Source organism: Rhineura floridana, chromosome 3 (assembly GCF_030035675.1).
Source record: "Rhineura floridana isolate rRhiFlo1 chromosome 3, rRhiFlo1.hap2, whole genome shotgun sequence".
In the NCBI taxonomy this organism is placed as follows: domain Eukaryota; kingdom Metazoa; phylum Chordata; class Lepidosauria; order Squamata; family Rhineuridae; genus Rhineura; species Rhineura floridana.
This window is the reverse complement of record NC_084482.1, coordinates 190,979,502-190,994,859: the sequence shown is the minus strand read 5'-3', so window position 1 is coordinate 190,994,859 and position 15,358 is coordinate 190,979,502. Positions and strand designations below refer to the sequence as shown.

The window sequence follows — 15,358 nt, the reverse complement described above, 5'->3', positions numbered from 1 at the left end:
TCCCCATCAGATCTAGCCAAGATGGTCAACGATCAAGGATGAAGGGAGTTGTAGCCCAACAAAATGTGGAGGGCCACAGCTTTCCCCAGCCCTGCTATACAACCAGTCTCAGACTCAGCATAGTGAATAGACAAAGCACCTCACCTTCCGCCGTTCTTTCTTCTCTTCCTTCTTGGTGAAAACAGTATGCACCCACCAGATCTTGGTGAACATGCTGCCATAGCCCAAGCTGAAACCCAATCCCAGGAGCCAAAGCCGAGCCTGTGGATTGGAGCCCCCCCCCCAAGCATGGTAAGAACACTTTCAGCTGCCATACTTTGCCCAGCTTGTCAAAGAACCCGTCAACCCTCTGGAGCAGATTTTGAGGGTGTGCGGGGGGCTGCCCAGAAGAGAGGAGGGGGAAGTTCCACTGTGTAAGAGGACGTCTGCTGCGCTAGTTGCACAGCAGCGTTGGATACAACTCAGAATGATGCATACCTCTGTATGGATAAGTGATTTCTGGCTACACATAGGAAGAAATGATTTTTGAAATGTCCATAGAAATCAATGGGGAAATGCCAGATTTGAAGTTAGGCATAGCTGTGACTGGACACTGCTGTGTTCAGTCCCAAACAAAAGACTGCAGCAACCAGAGGAGGAGCTCATGCTCTTTCTAGCTCCAGTCTTCTTTTGTTTGAGCAATGTCATTGATTGATTGATTAACCATTTATAAAATAATCCGGCCAATGCAAATTTCAGTGCAAATGCAGTCTATTCTCCCTGTACAGCAGTTTGGGGGTACTGGGGGCAACTAAATACAATGAAGCCCAATATTAATGTTTCAGGTTGTGGGTCAAGCTGAGAGTGTACCATACAACGGTCTTGCAGTGTTTCCAATTTGGCTGTCCTTACAATGCAGCGTGAGATCACAGCAACCCTGCAGTGTAGTCCACTGTTGTTATGCCCCTTACAGCAGGTTGCAGAGGAAGGAGTGTCATAACCAATGTTTTATTATTATCTCCAGATTATCAGATGGGCTGAGACTGATAACTAATCACTTACAGTTGAAAACTTTAAGACTGCCATCTACTTGTCTTTATTGGTAAAATACAGCAGCACAGATGATATCACGTAGGTAAGTTAAGCTTCAGTAGTCAATTAAGATTTTTCATTGTAACAATAAATAATATCCTCATTTTGTAGCCTGGATGGGTGTGGCCAAAAAGAGAGAGAAAGAGAGAGAGCAGCGTACAACAGCCCTACAGTGTCATCCACCAATAATATAGCAGTTCAGGAGCAGGGTTGAGACTAGTTTGGGTTTCCAGCCCCAAATCATCCTTATGAAATATTTTTGAGGTTTCAGCAAAGGTCAATCCTCTTACATTGCTCCCTCAGGCCATCTCCCAGCTCAAGCTTGTGCTCAGCTGCATGCAGAAGCCTTGTGGCCCACTGATTTATTTTAACATCTTTTTTTTTTCTTCAAAAAAGAAACCCTACTTTCCACAAAAACAAGTCCCTAGTTAGAAAGAGAGTGAACTGCTCCATTCACAGCTACCTTTTGCTCTCTTTTGGGGAGCGGGGGGTACATTGGTGCCTGATTGGTGCCTATGTGAAAATCTTGGATTTCCTCCATAAATTTCAATGGGAAGATCTCACTTATGTCCCAGGGGGAAGAAAAAACATATATTGGACTCAGAAATGACCCAGTGTGCAAGTCTTGCTTGTTGGTCTATGTCCAATACAGGACACTCCACACTGATTGTCCTAGAGAGTCCACTATGTACCTGGCAAACAAAGGGGAAGAGGTCCTTGCTGATGTGAAGGCCATCCAGCCCGAGTGGGAAGACAGCCGCCTGTGCCAGTGCACAACCCACAGCTGTCATGTTGTTGAGGTACGGCTGTGAGTTCTGGATGTATCTGTGAAGGAATGGAATCTGTCAGAGACCTAAAGGGGGTTTGCATCTCAGGGATCTAAACCCTGCTACCCTCTGTCCCCAAACTATGGGGAACAACAGATTAAGGTTACCTTAACTAGGCTGTACACCCTCCTGCAGCTCAAGAGCCATAGTGGGGTGAGAACGAAGAAAAGCTCCTACCATGCAGGCAATGGAACATAGAGAGTGGGTTGGTCTGGCCCTTGCGTAAGTGGCAGAGACTGAGGCCAAGACACCTCAGAAGATGTACAGAGCTGCTTCTACACTGGGCATCTACTGGGGGATAACCTTGCTTTTGCTAACTTGATTTTTTATGAAACATTTGATCAAAGCATATTCCTCCCATGTTTTTCCTGCTCATTTTCTGTTACCCCAGCCCCAGAAGTCAGATAATCTGACTTTTTTTAACTGAACAGAACAGCTGCACAATTTCCCCAGGTGTAGATGACCCACTGCATAGCTATTCAATAGCTTTTCTGGCAGGTTATGGCTTGTAGTTAATTTCGCCTCTCTAGGAATCAACTCTATCAACTTAACCCTTTCCTTTCCAACTAGCATTTCCTTTATATCAATTTCTCTTCTTTTCCCCCTTTAAATTGTAGCCAGGAGTGGGAGAGTGAGGGTTATGATTAGAAATGCAATGATACTTTCCTCTCACACCATGAAAATTGCCTGCCCCATTCCAACATTTGGGAAAAGAGGGACTGTCCACTTTTCTGCAGAATGTTATTTAGATTCCAGGAGTCTGGAAGCCGAGTTGCTATTTCATTTCCAGTTAAAGCAGAATAGCAATGTTTGGGTGCTGTTATATTGTCCATGTCTGGAAGCAGCCCAGGACTAGGCAGCAGCATCCAAAGTAGGAACATAGAAAGCTGCCATATAGTCACTGAGTCAGACCATTGGTCCATCTAGCTTAGTATTGTCTACACTGTCTGGCAGTGGCTTCCTATGGTTTCAAACAGGGGTGTTTCCAAGCGTTACCTGGAGGTATCAAAGCCCATGCCTAGGACTTTTTGCATGCAAAGCATATCTTCTACCACTGAGCGCCAGCACTTCCTTCTACAGCAGAGAAGTGGTGTCTATGTGGGCTGAGGGTCACCCACCTGACATGCCCATTGTAGATGTTGAAGGCCAAACAGATGATGGCCAATAGGATACCCACGCTGGATAGCACCGAAACAGAAATGAAGAGCTTCTGGGAGAGGTACCGGAAAGTGATGATGACCTTTGTGTAGTCAGCTGGTGGGACACCCCCTGTAGCGTATGGGGAAGAGCAGAGAATCTCTGGTCACCTCATTCCTTTCTGCCATTAAGATCCAGGAAGATTATTTAACTTTTCTTTTCCATGCATGGTTTGCCTGCCCCTTTCTGTGACCCTGGAAGACAGAGGGCTGGCTGACCCCGGCCATTTTATTTATTTATTTATTTGTTTGTTTGTTTTTAAAATCAATAATTACTTATTTTTGTGCAGTACCTGGTGATTTTAGATTTATTTTTTTATTATTTGATTTATATCCCGCCCTTCCTCCCAGCAGGAGCCCAGGGCGGCAAACAAAAGCACTAAAAACACTTTAAAACATCATAAAAACAGACTTTAAAATACATTAAAACAAAACATCTTTAAAAACATTTTTTAAAAAGCTTTCAAGACATCTTAAAAAAAAGGTTAAAAACATCTTAAAAAGCAATTCCAACACATACGCAGACTGGACTTTTGACACCATGGACATGGATGTTCCCATGTGGTGATAATAGTTGAAAAAATGCATTCTCTGCAGTTCACTGTGTCTGTATATGTGTATATACGTATATGTGGTGGAATTTTGATTCACTTTTGTGAAACCACACATATTTACAAAGAAAATTAACAAAAAAGGAGAAAAATGGGAAGTATTACATTAAGAACTATATCATCTCAAATTATTATTTTGGATCATGAGTTATTAGAGTCACACAACTGGACGCTATGCCTAAAATCAATAATCTGTGGCCACTTTGCTGTATCGAGGCAGAGATTCATCAGGCACCCTCACTATTAAAAGGTGTCTCTTGAAGACCTTTTAATGCCAACAGGCCTATTCGTGTACGTTTTTCTTAAGATTAGCCCAGTGATTTTAATGATTTTATATTGTCTTTATCGTGTTTCATGTTTTTATTGTATTTGTATATAGAGTTGTGCACCACCTTGATATTTATGTGAGACTGTGGTATTAAATAAATAAATAAGATCATGAAAATTGACCACTAAAAAATTAGTGATCATGGAAAGGGCATGCTCCATTGTACACCTCCCACATTCTCTATCCATGGGACCCCTTAGTGCCTCTTTCTTTTCCTCATGTTGTGCTCCTCTGCCTATCACAGGGAACTATTCTACTACTTCCTTCAATAAGACACTCCTGAGGTGAGATGCTACCCAGGCTTACAGAGTCCCTACCAGACCATCTAGGCTTGAGATGAGATCACCTACATTCCTCCTGCCTTAGTCGTCAACTTTTTCAGACCCAGGAGCCACCTTCATTTATTCTATTTTTATTTGTTTATTGGATTTTTTTACTTGCTGTTCGCCATGTGGTCCCCAGACTGCGTACAAAACATAAAAATAAAGTTAAATCAATTTACAATCAGAAGAAAGTGAGCACGTATAAGCCTGGGGTGCCCCATGTAGTGCCCTCCAAATGTAATTGGACTCCAACTCCCATCAGCCCCAGCCAGCATGGTGAATGGTCAGGCATGATGCGAGTTGTAGGGCAGAAACATCTGGAGGGCACTATGTTGGCTACCCCTATGTTAGCCCATGAATATGTGCACCCACTTCTTAATCTTTTTTAAATCACATGCTTCTATGGTGGTAGTGCTGCTGTTGCAGCCCACCTTAGGTCACACGGCATCCAATTACTAGGTCCTGACCCACCAATTGAAGACTAATGCTCTACACCAGGGATTGGGAACCTGTGGCTCACCAGATGTTGTTGGACTACAGTTCCCATCATCCCTGACCTCTGGCCATGCTAGCTGAGGCTGATGGAGTCCAACAGCATTTGGAGAGCCATAGATTCCCCACCCCTGCTGTAGACCATGGGGAGCATCAACAGCACCTACCTACCTATCTAACAGAGTCTCCTCCTTACTGATTTTTTAAGAGAAGTGAGGGATTTCCCTACACATTGCAACACTGATCTGGGCAGAGAGGTTTATACAGTCCCGCATCACTACAGAGAGGAAATCATTGTCTCTTCACCCTTCAGATCAATCAATCAATCAGATCAAGGTTGGGGAGGGGGGATAACATTGGTGGTTGGGCCAGCCCTGGCCTGCAGGCCAGCAGTTTACCTTCCCTGCTGCAGATCGTTAAGTGCTCCAGTAAGCTGGAATGCAATCACTAGCTACAGAAACTTAACTATTGCTCCAGTATTAGATGGCTACATCTTCAAAGTGATGAAGATGTCCTATACTGAGTCAGACCATTGGTCCATACAGTTCAGAACTGTCTACATACTAACTGGCAGCAGCCCTACCAGGAAATGCCAAGAAATAAACCTGGGGCCCTCTACATGTAAAACATGTGCTGTTACCACTGAGCTACAGCCACTCCCCTCAAAGTTCCAGTCCCTCTCCCACCACTTGAATTTAACCCAGAATGTCTCACACTCTTGGAACAAGCTTGATTTGATTCAATGGAACAACTGCTGTTGTTGCTCCTACTACTACAGCTATATACAAAGCATATTGCCTTTCGGCCCCCTGGCAGTTGTGCTGTGGGGTGCCGCAGGGTACTATCTTGTCCCCCATGCTGTTTAACATCCATATGAAGCCCTTGGGAGTGGTCATCAGGAGATATGGGGCAAGGTGTCAAGAGTACGCTGACGATACCCAGCTCTATTTCTCTGTAACATCTGAATCGGGAGAGGCCGTGCAATCCCTGGACTGCTGCCTGGACTCGGTGGTGGGCTAGATGAGGGCCAGTAAACTGACTCTGAATCCTAGCAAGACAAAACTGAAGCTGAGTCCAGTAAACCGAGTCTGAATCCTAGCAAGACAGAGACGCTGTGGGTTGGTGGTTCCCGAGTTCGGATAATTGGTCAGTTGCTTGCTTTGGATGGGGTTATACTCCCTCTGAAAGACGTCTATAGTCTGGGGGTGGTCCTCAATTCTTCTTTGTCGCTACAGGCCCAGGTGACCTCAGTGGCTAGGAGTGCCTTTTACCAGCTTTGGCTGGTAAAACAGCTGTGGACATTTCTGGACCGGGATAGCCTGACCACTATTGTTCATGCACTGGTAACTTCCAATCTGGATTACTGTAATGCGCTCTATGTGGGGCTATCCTTGAGGTTGGTCTGGAAGCTGCAGCTGGTGCAAAATGTGATGGCGAGACTGCTCACTGGGGAAGGGTATCACCAACATGTCACCTCGCTGCTAAAAGAATTGCACTGGCTACCTATTAGCTACCGGGCTAAGTTTAAGGTTCTAGTTTTGCTGTACAAAGCCCTATACAGCTTGGGACCAAGATACCTGAAAGACCGTATTACCCCTTATATACCCAGTTGATCACTGTCTTTTGCAGGTGAGGGCCTCCTGCAGATACCATCTTATCAGGTGGTCTGTTCAGCACAACATAGGAAACAGACCTTTAGTGTAGTGGCACCTACCCTTTGGAATTCCCTCCTCTTAAATGTTAGACAGGCACCATCTCCGCTATCTTTTTGGCACCTACTGAAGACCTTACTCTTTCAACAAGCCTTTTAAGTAGCGACCTTATCCCAGTCCGAATTGCTTTTTAAGATGTTTTTAAACATTTTCTCTTTTTTTAAAAAGATGTTTTTAAAGCTTTTAAAAAAATGTTTTTAAATATGTTTTATTTTAATGTATTTCAAAATCTGTTTTTATGATGTTTTAGAGTGTTTTTGGTGCTTTTGTTTGCTGCCCTGGGCTCCTACTGGGAGGAAGGGCGGGATATAAATCAAATAATAAACAAATGAATCTAAAATCACCAGGTACTGCCAAAAATAAGTAATTACTGATTTAGAAAACAACAGCCCACAGGTTTACTTAAAATGTAGAATAATCTACTACAGGGGTGGGGAACCTTTTTGGTTTCATGGGCCAAACAGAACCTCCTGGAGTGCCACAAGTGTCCCATGAGCTGGAGGTTCCCCATTCCTGATCCATGACTTTAACATTCTCCTGCTCATACATTATTTCAGTCCCCATTGAGATTTAGTTCAAGAAAGGAGATTCCTTTATTCTCTTACCAATCCATTTTTCATTGTTGTACCAGGAAAGATTATCCTTGGTGCTGTCATAATACCCAATCTTCTTATAGATGCCATCTGTTGGGAGAAGGAGGCATTTCATACAGTAGGAGGGTCAAGCAGGGAAGTCCCTCTTGCTTTCAGCAAGGGCTGAGTTAGAAAGGTGGAATGAACTATCAGAGGCGGGTGGGGGACCTGTGGCCCTCAGCTTAATTTCAACAGGATTGGGGGAGGGAGAGGGGAAAAAGGGGTGAGAAAGCCAAAATGGATGGAGCAATAGAAGGATTAAGGGGGGGAATCTTTGGCAAGAGGGATCTGTCCCTCCTCCAGCAGCCTGCTGGGAGGAGAGAGCGAGAGAGCGGAGGAGGAGATGCCAGAAAGAGAGAATGAATGAATGAATAATTTATTATGGTCGATGACCAGAAAGATATATCATACAAACATAGACATTACAAAACAGGGTTAACAATGCAGTATCCACTAAAAGTATATATATACAAACTATTTAGACAGATGTTGCAAAGTGCAGCAGTCCCTGGGTTATAAGCACTTTGCGCAAATCAATCACTGCAGCAAAAAAGTTTGCAACCTTATATGTAATACCGGAGTCTGTGTCTGCAAAGAAGTAATGCACATAAAAAGTTACATCCCTGCCCGGCAAATTCTGGAGAAAAGGGGTAATAAACCGTCTACGGAGAGCATTATAAAATATACATTCTAATAGAAAATGATTTGCGATCTCAATAGCACCAATATCACATGGGCAATATCGTTCAGCAAAGGGAATTTTGTGGAACCTTCCCTCTAAAAGAGCAGATGGCAGAACGTTATATTAGGCCAATGTGAATGCCTTTCTGAGCCTAGAAGTGTGGAGGGAGATTAAATACTGCGCTGGGGGGAAAGGAAGAAAAGGGTGCCAGAGAGTCAGAGAAAGGAGGAAGACAAAGAGAGAGTGAAGGGGTGGCAAAGAGATCAGGGAGACCTGCCCACTGTGGGCTCTGGCCCCACCCACCAATGAGAAGTGGCTCTCCATAGATTGCCCCAGTGGCGATGTAGTAAATGGGTTCTCCATCTCTGTACTGGAGGACTGGTTTTCAACCTGTTTGAATGCTGGAAGAATTAACTAAGCAAATTCAGTAACAAAGAGTTCTGGACCGATGCACTGGGTAATGTGGGAGGTTAATCAGGAATGGTATTTTGTGTATGGTACAATATGGCTTTGTGTGCCATAAAGAATCAAATAGCTGCCCTCCAAACGGACCCTTACAGATCATCGTGGGTGATCCCTGCACCACAGAGAACAGCTGCCTTGCAGAAATATGCCAGAAGAGAAAATAACTCTTCTGATACATCCAGTACAGCTACGGACAGCTCTTGCTCACCCTGAAGCTGTTCAATGAGGGTCCAGGCCATCCGAGAGCCACTGGCATCAAAGACCACATGCCCCTGGTGAGAGAAGGAAAAAACTGTATATTAATACAGGGTCTCCAAGGTTCAGCCACAGGTGAGCAGTGGGGTCTAAATCCTCCACGGTCTCCCTCCCGTGCTATTCTGAAGGAGCAACAGACTCCAACAGTAGGTGACAGCAGACAAGCATCTCTTGTGGGAAGGGTTTTTCTGGGGAGCATGTGTGAAATAAGGCAATATCTGAAGTTGGCAAGCTGTGGCCAGCTTGGGTGCATCATTTACAACTCTACTTATGCCATATTATTATTGTTGGTCCTAAGTCTCAGTTGCAGGGCAGAATTGATGTCCCTGAGAATCTGTTTTCATTTAAAAAAAGTAGTTCAAGGTCCAAACATCCTGTTAAGAAGAAACGTATGAAAATGTACAAGAAGTCCTACAGCGTTAGGTAGAACAAGGAGAGTTTTTGCATGCTGCCTGAGACACCTTGTATACCCTGTACCAATTTGGTATTTCCAGCCAGCAAGTAGAGGCCTAAAGCAAGCTGTTATAGCCTTAAGTTAATCAATATATATTCAATATGTATTTGTTAGCAAAGCCTGGAGGCTTGTATTCCCCTTTCAGGCCCCAGCATCTTTGGGTATGTCAGATCACCTCATAGCCACCTGCAGTCTAATCTAGGTGTTTTAATGAGGATATGATGGCTTGCCCAGTATGATGCTGGGAATGTTTCTTGTTAAGTGTAAAGGCATCAAAGGAGCCCAATTAGGCATAGGTTCAAGTATATGTTTATTAGTAGGCAGTTTATAGTTGGCTTGCCTAGTATGATATTGGAAGGCACCTTGTTAGACTTCAGAGAGTCCTGATAGGCATAGATTCAAGGATACAATGGATGGGTCGAAAGGACGGTCAATGAGCAGATAGTGCAGCTGTGGCTTGTTAGTACACAAGTCAGGTAACGGTCAATGAAAGATGATAGCTATGAAGTTTGCCAAGGGAGGATACTAAGGTGCACCTGGAACGATACTATAGTTTTTAGCAATTAGTTTGCTTTGAAGATGTTCTGTGAAAAGATCAGAACAGCCAATTATATGTCATAATATGTTACTTCAAAGTGTATAATCTCATTAATCATATATGTAACCTCATGTGTATACCAATGATATGTGCCAAGATTTATGCTATATAACCATGACCTGTGCCCAGTATGGGTGTTCAGTCTCTGACGTCCGCTACTGCAGAGCGGTGGGACTGATCCACTTTTATTGGGAATACTTGGCTGAATGCTGTAAGTTACTCAATAAATTTTAACTCTTTGTAAGCAAACCTCTTGTCTGCATCTCATCTCTGGTAATCCAAAACTACCCTGAAGGTATACACACCTATCCCTGATCTATGATCATCCATTCCTTCTCATATACCCTACACCAGTTCCTATTTACCCACCTACCATTTCCTGCCACAACAGAGTTCCTTGATGGTCTACCCTGCACAGAAAAAGGTCTGCAAAAATCAAAACAGTAAGCTTGCAAATGAGAATGTTAATGCATCCATGTTTAATTAAAATAAGCATGTTTTGCAAAAGTCCATGAGTTGCAGAATTAAGCTTTATGGGTAGTGTATGCCATATTCACCTACTCATGGACACTGAGATCATTTTGGGGGCCTTCTCTGGGTACCCTGCAAAGTGAGGTGTGATTGGTTGCTACTGGGGAAACTGTCTTTTCTGTTGATTATGGATGCCTTTCCAAGAGAGGCTCGCCTGGCGCCTTCCTTTTATTTTTAGTGCCAGGTGAAGATCTTATTTTCCCAGGCGGGAAATTAGATTTGTGCGCTTTTAACCCATTGCATTTTAGATCTGCTTCCAGTGACCCTGTGTTATCTAATCATGCTATTTTACTTGCTGCCACTGATGTGTTTAAACTGATTTTATTAACGTGTTCATTGATGTAAACAGCCCAGAGAACGCTGGACAGCATCCAACCAAGCATTTCCACTAGTGCAAACATCTCCACTTGCATAATGGAACTTCCTCTCCCTCTCCTCTCCCTGCACACCCACCCCAAATCTGCTTTGGAGCATCAGGGGAAAACCCAGAAAAGATTTAGGGGTGTGAGGGGTGAATGCACAGGTTGAGGAGAGGGAGGGGAAACTCCGTGGCACACCCAAAGTCCTTGCGCTAGCAGAACTACTTTGTTGGATGCCACCCACTGTTACTGGGTGGCAGACAAATGCTGCAAATAAATGAATAAATAAATAAAATGTCACATGAGCATTCTTTATCCCAAACATTCAAATTCTGTGCTCAGGAGATCGGGTTCAGGAGCCGCTCACCGAGACGCCCTCAAAGGCCGAAGAGTTGAGGGCCCGGTAGATCTCATCTGTGATGGTCCGGTTATTGTAATTGAAGTCTTCAAGACGCATCCCTTTTTTCATCAGCTCAGTCGAGGTCTTGTTGAGTGCTAGAGCCAGTGCCCAGATGGCATCATAGGCTAGCGGAGCCTCCTGGAAGCCACCTGTCTCCTCTGGAGATTTTTCCACGCGCTTTGTCAGCTTATCAATGAATTCTTGTGATGTCTGGGGCGGGGGAACAAAGGACAGGTAAAAATTATCTCCTTACATGTAATTATTGGTCAGGCTGATACAAGAATGGGCTGTATCCAGCACTGGAGCTCTGCTCACGTAAGACTTCTGTGCATGCAATGGAACTGCCTTTTTCTCTCCTGTCCTCTCCAGCTCTCCTCCCCACACACCCTCAAAATCAGCTCCAGACATGAATCAACAGAATCATAGAATAGCAGGGTTGGAAGGGGCCTATAAGGCATCAAGTCCAACTCCTCCTGATGCAGGAATCCAAGTCAAAGCATACCCGACAGGTAGCTGTCCAGCTGCCTCTTGAATGTCTCCAGTGCTGGAGAGCCCACCGCCTCCTTAGGTAATTGGTTCCATTGTCGTACCGCTCTAACAGTTAGGAAGTTTTTCCCGATGTTCAGTCAAAATCTGGCTTCCTGCAACTTGAGCCCATTATTCCATGTCCTGCACTCTGGGATGATCAAGAAGAGATCCTGGCCCTCCTGTGCATGGCAACCTTTCAAGTACTGTTGTTGAAGGCACAAGCCACTTATCACAGAATAATAAAATAGTAAAGTTGGAAGGGGCCTATAAGGCCATCAAGTCCAGCCCCTGGAATCCAAGAGCATTCCCGACAGGTGGCTGTTCAGCTGCCTCTTGAATATTCCCAGTGTTGGGAAGCCACCACCTTCCTAGGTAATTGGTTCTATTGTTGTACTGCTCTAACAGTCAGGACCTTTTTCCTGATGTTCAGCCAGAATCAGCACTTTTGAAGACATGCAGAATACATTTCCTTTGCCACCAAATAATCAGATTCAGGGTAGGGATGGAGGAGAAATTCAATTCAATTCACATTTAATGCCAAATCTATTAAATTCGCACTTTCTGAAACAAAATGAGACCTGAAACACCACCATCCCTTTGAAATTTGCACTTATCTGAATTTTGCGATGCAGTCCTCCAACCAACCAATGTTTACAAAAATGCGTACATTAGGGGAAAGTGTGCATAAAAATGAATATATTAGTGAAAATAAGATACAAATGCATATATTATGAGAAATTACTTGCAAAAATGTGTACGTTAGACAAATGCATTAAATATGTGTTTTATTAGGAGAAGTAGGAGCACTAAAATGCTGAAGAATTTTCACGAGGATGTTTAAAAAAAATCCACAGATTGCTGCAGAAATGTGGAGAACTGAATTTAGGACAGGAAAAATGAGAAAACGAGAGAACCAAAATTGACAGATCCTTCCATCCCTGCTCTAAGAGGTGAGGGTTTCCAAACCTGAGAGTGTGACTTCCAAATGAGCTTGCAAGTCCTGGCAAGCAATCATTTTAGAAATTAACTACCGAGTGCCCTCCCCCAGCCCACTTGCCCGTTGAGACTCTCCCTCACCATATTGGAGATGCTGCGGGTGTTCTCTGGGTTCAGCATGACGATCTCGGTGGTAATGTGCCCCTCCACTGCCTCCCTCATCTCCTCCTCTGTGCAGTTAATATTGGCATCCTTGATGCGGAACCAATTGTCAGCATACCAGCCAATCAGGAACCAGACATACTTCTTCCCAAACAAGCGCTCCTTGTATACCTGGGCCCCAGTGCCACAAAAGAGGAAAGGAGAAGGTTAACCAGCAAGAAGAATGCTCCAATTAGGACCACGCACACAGCTTGCCTGCCTGCCTGTCCTGAGACTCATCCACCCTACAGATCCTTATATGCCACATCTAGTCTCCTATCCCTGTCATAGTCTGACATAGTTGCACAGTTGGGCCCTCTAGTCTTAACCTCTTCAGTGCCACCCTTGTTGCTCCTTTTGTAAGCTTTCATTTCTAACTTCTAACTTTAAATGTAAAATCTCGCTCTCCTCAAAAGGCCATCTGACAGGCTGCACACATTCTTCCACGTGTCCATTATCTCACACAAACACACTAACCTATCTAACTCTTACCATTTGCACATTTTCTACTATCTCTGCAGCAGCCAGATTACTGGCTGGGGTCCCATTTAAAACTCACATAACCCCTATTGTAAAACGGCTGCATTGGTTGCCAGTGAATTTCTGGGTTCAATTCAAGGTGCTCAAATTAGCTTTTAAAGCCCTAAACAACTTAGGCCCCAAATATCTGAAAGACCACACTCTTCCCTACAGGCCTTCTCAAGTTTTAAGCTCAGCAGACAGTAGTTCTGCCACTCTTGAATGTTCAGGGGGTGTCAGCCCCTAAGCCAGGAGTGGGGAACCTCTGGTCCTCAGGCCAATCTTAGGACATTAAGGGGTCCAAATTGGCCCGTGAGGCCATTTTTTCCAAACCACAGGCACCTGTCCATCAGCTGACATCACCAGGGTTAAATCCTGCACTGGGTATGTGCTCCTGTTCCCAGCAAGGAACAGGCTTGTGCAACCAAGACAGCAGGTTCTAATCCCCATTCACCAGCTAATGAGTGGGGATTAAATCCTGCTCAGTTCAAGCAGGCCAGCATTCCTGTTTGAACCTCCACAAACCAGAGGCTCAAACAGGAGTGTGGGGGTTGTTTTAGAGCCCTTGCAAACAGCAAAAGATCTTTCAAACCTTGCTGTGTTTTGAAGTCCTGACAATTGGGACTTCAAATTGCAGTATCAGATGACAACACAGTGATGCCAGGCGACTGACAAGGTGGGCAGCCTTGCCCACCTGCCACATTTGGTCCACCAGGGGGTAGGGAGATAAAGATCTGGCCTGCCAGCCAGAAAAGGTTTCTCACCCCTGGCCTAAATTATGGAATTCCTTCCCCACAGAGATGTGTCTGACACCTTCACTGTATAGTCACACCTGGCTTTTGACACCTAAGAGAGAGCAATTTAAGGACCCACCCTATTCTTTTGATTATGAATTGTTTTAACTGATGTTAATATTGTATTTTTACATTGATGTAACCTGCCCTGGGGTTTTACGATGACGGGGTGGGTAGGTAAAAACATCCAAGGAGTAAAAACAACATGAATCTCTCTCCTTCCCTCTCAACACACATTTGAGGCCCTGTTCCAACACCAGGACCTATCTCTAGGGACGCTGGTGGGATGGGATGGACTTAAGGAAGCACTGCCGCTGCAGCCTCCTGTACTCCCTGAGAGGATAACAGGCGCCTCCGCCTCTGAGCACCTACCTCACAGAAGACCTTTCGTGCCTCAGTCTCATAAAAGAGCCCAACAATGATGCGAGCGTCCTGGCGCTGAAAGGGGAAAAGAGGGATCAGATGACCAGAAGAAATTCCCACAGAGACAAACACTATCAAATATTAATCACAAAAGTATGAGCATGCAGCTTACTGTACACACAGTGACTTGAATGAAACGTACATCTATCCGTTCAGGTATACATATCTGTGTATATACCCTACCGCTATCCTACTGGCATATGAAAGCAGAGGTCAGTAGTGCACTGGAAAATTCAGAAGTGCAGGGTCCCTTCATGAGAGTCACATCACACCCTCTCACAGCCACACCCCTTTTTCTACTTTTCCTCGTGTCCCTTGCTCTTCGTGTCCTCTCCGGATCCACAACAGACGCTCCTAGGAGCCAATCAGCATGAAAGGGGAGGCTGCTTTCTATTGGCCCAAATGTGTCAGTGGAAATGAGTTTGTGTGCTATTATGTCATTAATATGACATCCAGAATTTGTTGCTTCCACTGCTCATTTTTACACTGATAAACATAAAACCTCCCAATTTGTTGATTATTTGACACCTTAGCAATAGAATGAACTGACACGTGGGAGGATGATTAGTAAAGAAGTTTCTCAGAGATTGTGGAAACAAAGCCAGAGAACTTAAGAACATCAGGAACGTCCTGATGGACCAGGCCACATAAAAGGCCCATGTAGTCCAAGATCCTGTACCAGCAGTGGCCAACCAGATGCCCATTATGGGAAGACCACAAGAAGGACCTTAGAGCAACAGCCACTCTGCCCGCTTGTGATTCCCAGCAACTGGTATGCAGAGGCATAGAAATTACCTTGCTGGGATCAGACCAAGGATCCATCCAGCCTAGCATTAATTTTCTAAGAGAGGCAAGTCAGATGCTTCTGAAAGCTCACAAGCGGCGTGTGATGGTTATTTCCGATTGTGTGTCTCAGCAGGCAACCAGTCCTCAGAGGTATGCTCCCTCTGATTATGGAAATTCTATTTAGCTACCATGACTAATATGACTTTGTCTGATCCTTTCAAAAAGTCATCCAGGC

At 44.5% G+C, this 15,358-nt stretch overlaps 1 protein-coding gene across 3 annotated transcripts in view; it reads right to left on the bottom strand.

Annotated features, from left to right (window-relative positions):
- The window catches only part of GABBR1 (gamma-aminobutyric acid type B receptor subunit 1), a 47,862-nt gene that overhangs the window by 16,248 nt on the left and 16,256 nt on the right, over nucleotides 1–15,358 (bottom strand). For 2 of the 3 annotated variants that reach the window (XM_061618967.1, XM_061618965.1), the window contains exons 5-12: nucleotides 14,287–14,352; nucleotides 12,542–12,733; nucleotides 10,904–11,146; nucleotides 8,548–8,611; nucleotides 7,166–7,243; nucleotides 3,017–3,167; nucleotides 1,764–1,896; nucleotides 145–261 (exon numbers count right to left, since the gene is read on the bottom strand). In XM_061618967.1, the coding sequence (XP_061474951.1) occupies nucleotides 145–261; nucleotides 1,764–1,896; nucleotides 3,017–3,167; nucleotides 7,166–7,243; nucleotides 8,548–8,611; nucleotides 10,904–11,146; nucleotides 12,542–12,733; nucleotides 14,287–14,352 (1,044 nt within the window). The remainder of the gene's footprint in view (nucleotides 1–144; nucleotides 262–1,763; nucleotides 1,897–3,016; nucleotides 3,168–7,165; nucleotides 7,244–8,547; nucleotides 8,612–10,903; nucleotides 11,147–12,541; nucleotides 12,734–14,286; nucleotides 14,353–15,358) is intronic. The other variant, XM_061618966.1, reaches the window with a different exon arrangement.